Below are 2,319 nucleotides of genomic sequence, written 5' to 3'. Positions count from 1 at the left end.
ATTGGCAAATTAGTTAAATACTTGAATGAAGAACTGACGGGGTGTTCCATGCTTCCTCGCCTCTCTTCATAAGGGTCCATTTCAGTGTGAACAGGCTGATTAATTGGCAAATTCATACCTTGTTAATGCAGAACTTTCAGCTACAACTCGTGTGTTTGGAGTTTTTGGTTGGTTTGCTTTTGTCGTGACCAAACGTCTCAAATCTCCATTTTGTAACCACTGGCGCTGATCAGAGTTTTTCTTTGCTATTGTCTATTGGTTCCAGACAGACTATTTTCGGCTGTGTAAACAGCTGAAGTCTTGTCTAACGAGGCGGCCCAGAGTGTCCCTGTACCTAGAACTCATGTTGTAGTAAATGATGAGATTGACGCTGGAGTTGACGGAGTACAGGAAGTAGGACACCGCCCAACACACGCCGTACGCGTAACCATAGCGACGCCCGTAATAAAATTCTGGAAGTGACAAATAAGTAATAGGGATGGCTTGGGCTGGCGCAAAGCAAACTATGAATACAGCGGACACGATGACCACCATTTTCCCTGCTCGCTTCTCAAGACTTGGCAGCGTCTCTCTTGAATTTGTCACCGTACGAGGTATCATATACGTCATTTTCAGACGCCATTTTGTTTTACGTCTCAGAGCGAGCATCAGAGTTCCGGTGGACACGAGTAGGCAGATGAACGACGCCACCTGCAGGCTTGTACAGACGATGTTGGTCACGATATAAACCACAGGGCTTGTATTGCCGAAGTGAACATTTATTACGATGGTACTTTTATTTGTGCCAGGATTTCTCTCCCACGACATGCCAAACAAAGAGAAGACTGGGGAAATAGTTGCCGCTACGCAGACGAGAAAGATGGCAGCCATAGTAATGGCTGACCGACAAGGCGTGATGATTTGTTTTACCTTGAACGGCAAAGTAGCACACAAACAGCGCTCCACCGAGATGAAAACAGCCGTGCAGCAGCTGTTTAGAGTGAGACTGTAGATGATCCATGTACCTGAAGAAAGAAAGCATTGTTGCACATGTATTAAGAAAAAAGTTTTTAAAAAGTAAAGAGAGCAAAAAGAGCAGAAATACTTTTTGTTACTTACAGTGGTGTTAACAAATAACGTTGTTTCCTCAATTTTGTTATGAGCGCTTTGAAGGATGATTTATTCTATATATTGCGCAAGCTTTTGCATTGCTTTTTTTTCTTATAAGCTATTCAATTTTTTAAGACTCAAAAGATTTTGAATGAAAATAACCTTGTGAGATTCCCAATGTTATCGACTATTTTAAAATATATTCTTATAGAAGTAGCTGAAATATGTATTAAAACTGTCCCCGCGGTTTTATGCACACAAACAATATTCTGAAATTATGCTAACCCAGCCTAAAAATGTAAAGTTATGCGGTTCTGTTAATCTTAACAAAGAATGATAAAGGAAATTAATAAGAAATTATGCAAAAAAAATATGATCAAATTTGGCTAAATTATGCGGTGTGCCTAAAACCCCGGGGAAAGTTAAACAGTTGCTTCCTGAGAAACAATTTATTCCATCTACTGTTCTTACAAGTAACCCAGATTTCAGGTGGAACGTGTAGATAGCCCAACTCCAAATCGGCGGAGACCAAAGCGTAGACGACCAAAAACATCAGATTCAGCATATCGGAGAAGGCCAATGAAAACAGAGAGACGTTGACACTTTCCCGGAAACCTTGGTGCCAAAACACAACCAGGTTGATCGCATTGGCGCCGAAACCAGCCACACACACGGGAACAGCCATCAGAAGTATGACGAGACGGGTCAGGTTAGGGCTTGGCAAAAGTTTGACGTCACAGGTCACGTTAGGGTTTGGCAGAAGATCAGATTTTTCAAAGTCAATCGCCCCATTTCTATCTACAAGTGGTGTCAGGGAGGAGTGGTTTTGTATTTCCATTATCCCAAAATCTCACAGAAGTTGTGGGTTGGATACACGATTAGGAAGCCAGCACTCCGTGTGAAATCCCCACTGGAAGATGAAAAGAGGGAGGCCGAGATGCACCCGGGAAAGAGATCTGGGGACACATCTCAGGCATAAGGGACACAGAAGCAGTTGGAGAGCCCTTCTTGACAGCCTATGGAGAGCCCTTCTTGGCGGCCTATGGAGAGCCCTTCTTGGCAGCCTGTGGAGAGCCCTTCTTGGCGGCCTGTGGAGAGCCCTTCTTGGCGGCCTATGGAGAGCCCTTCTTGGCAGCCTGTGGAGAGCCCTTCTTGGCAGCCTGTGGAGAGCCCTTCTTGGCAGCCTGTGGAGAGCCCTTCTTGGCGGCCTATGGAGAGCCCTTCTTGGCA

General features: G+C 44.5%; 1 protein-coding gene across 1 annotated transcript; it reads right to left on the bottom strand.

Annotated features, from left to right (window-relative positions):
• Positions 1-270: 270 nt before the first annotated feature.
• On the bottom strand, positions 271-1,927 carry LOC101853300 (neuromedin-U receptor 1). Its single transcript, XM_005094206.1, has 2 exons — positions 1,561-1,927; positions 271-1,004 (listed from the first exon to the last, which is right to left on the bottom strand). The coding sequence occupies exons 1-2, from the start codon at positions 1,925-1,927 to the stop codon at positions 271-273; spliced, it is 1,101 nt and encodes a 366-aa protein (XP_005094263.1).
• Positions 1,928-2,319: the final 392 nt, after the last annotated feature.

The sequence above is a fragment of the Aplysia californica genome, unplaced genomic scaffold, assembly GCF_000002075.1.
Source record: "Aplysia californica isolate F4 #8 unplaced genomic scaffold, AplCal3.0 scaffold00077, whole genome shotgun sequence".
Taxonomy (NCBI): domain Eukaryota; kingdom Metazoa; phylum Mollusca; class Gastropoda; order Aplysiida; family Aplysiidae; genus Aplysia; species Aplysia californica.
This window is presented reverse-complemented; position numbering and strand designations above follow the sequence as displayed.

Coding starts and splice junctions, on each gene's coding strand:
- LOC101853300 (XM_005094206.1), bottom strand. CDS start 1,927: ATGGAAATACAAAACCACTCCTCCCTGACACCACTTGTAGATAGAAAT. Junction 1,005..1,560: donor ACCTGAAATCTGGGTTACTT/GTAAGAACAGTA, acceptor TTCTTTCTTCAG/GTACATGGATCATCTACAGT.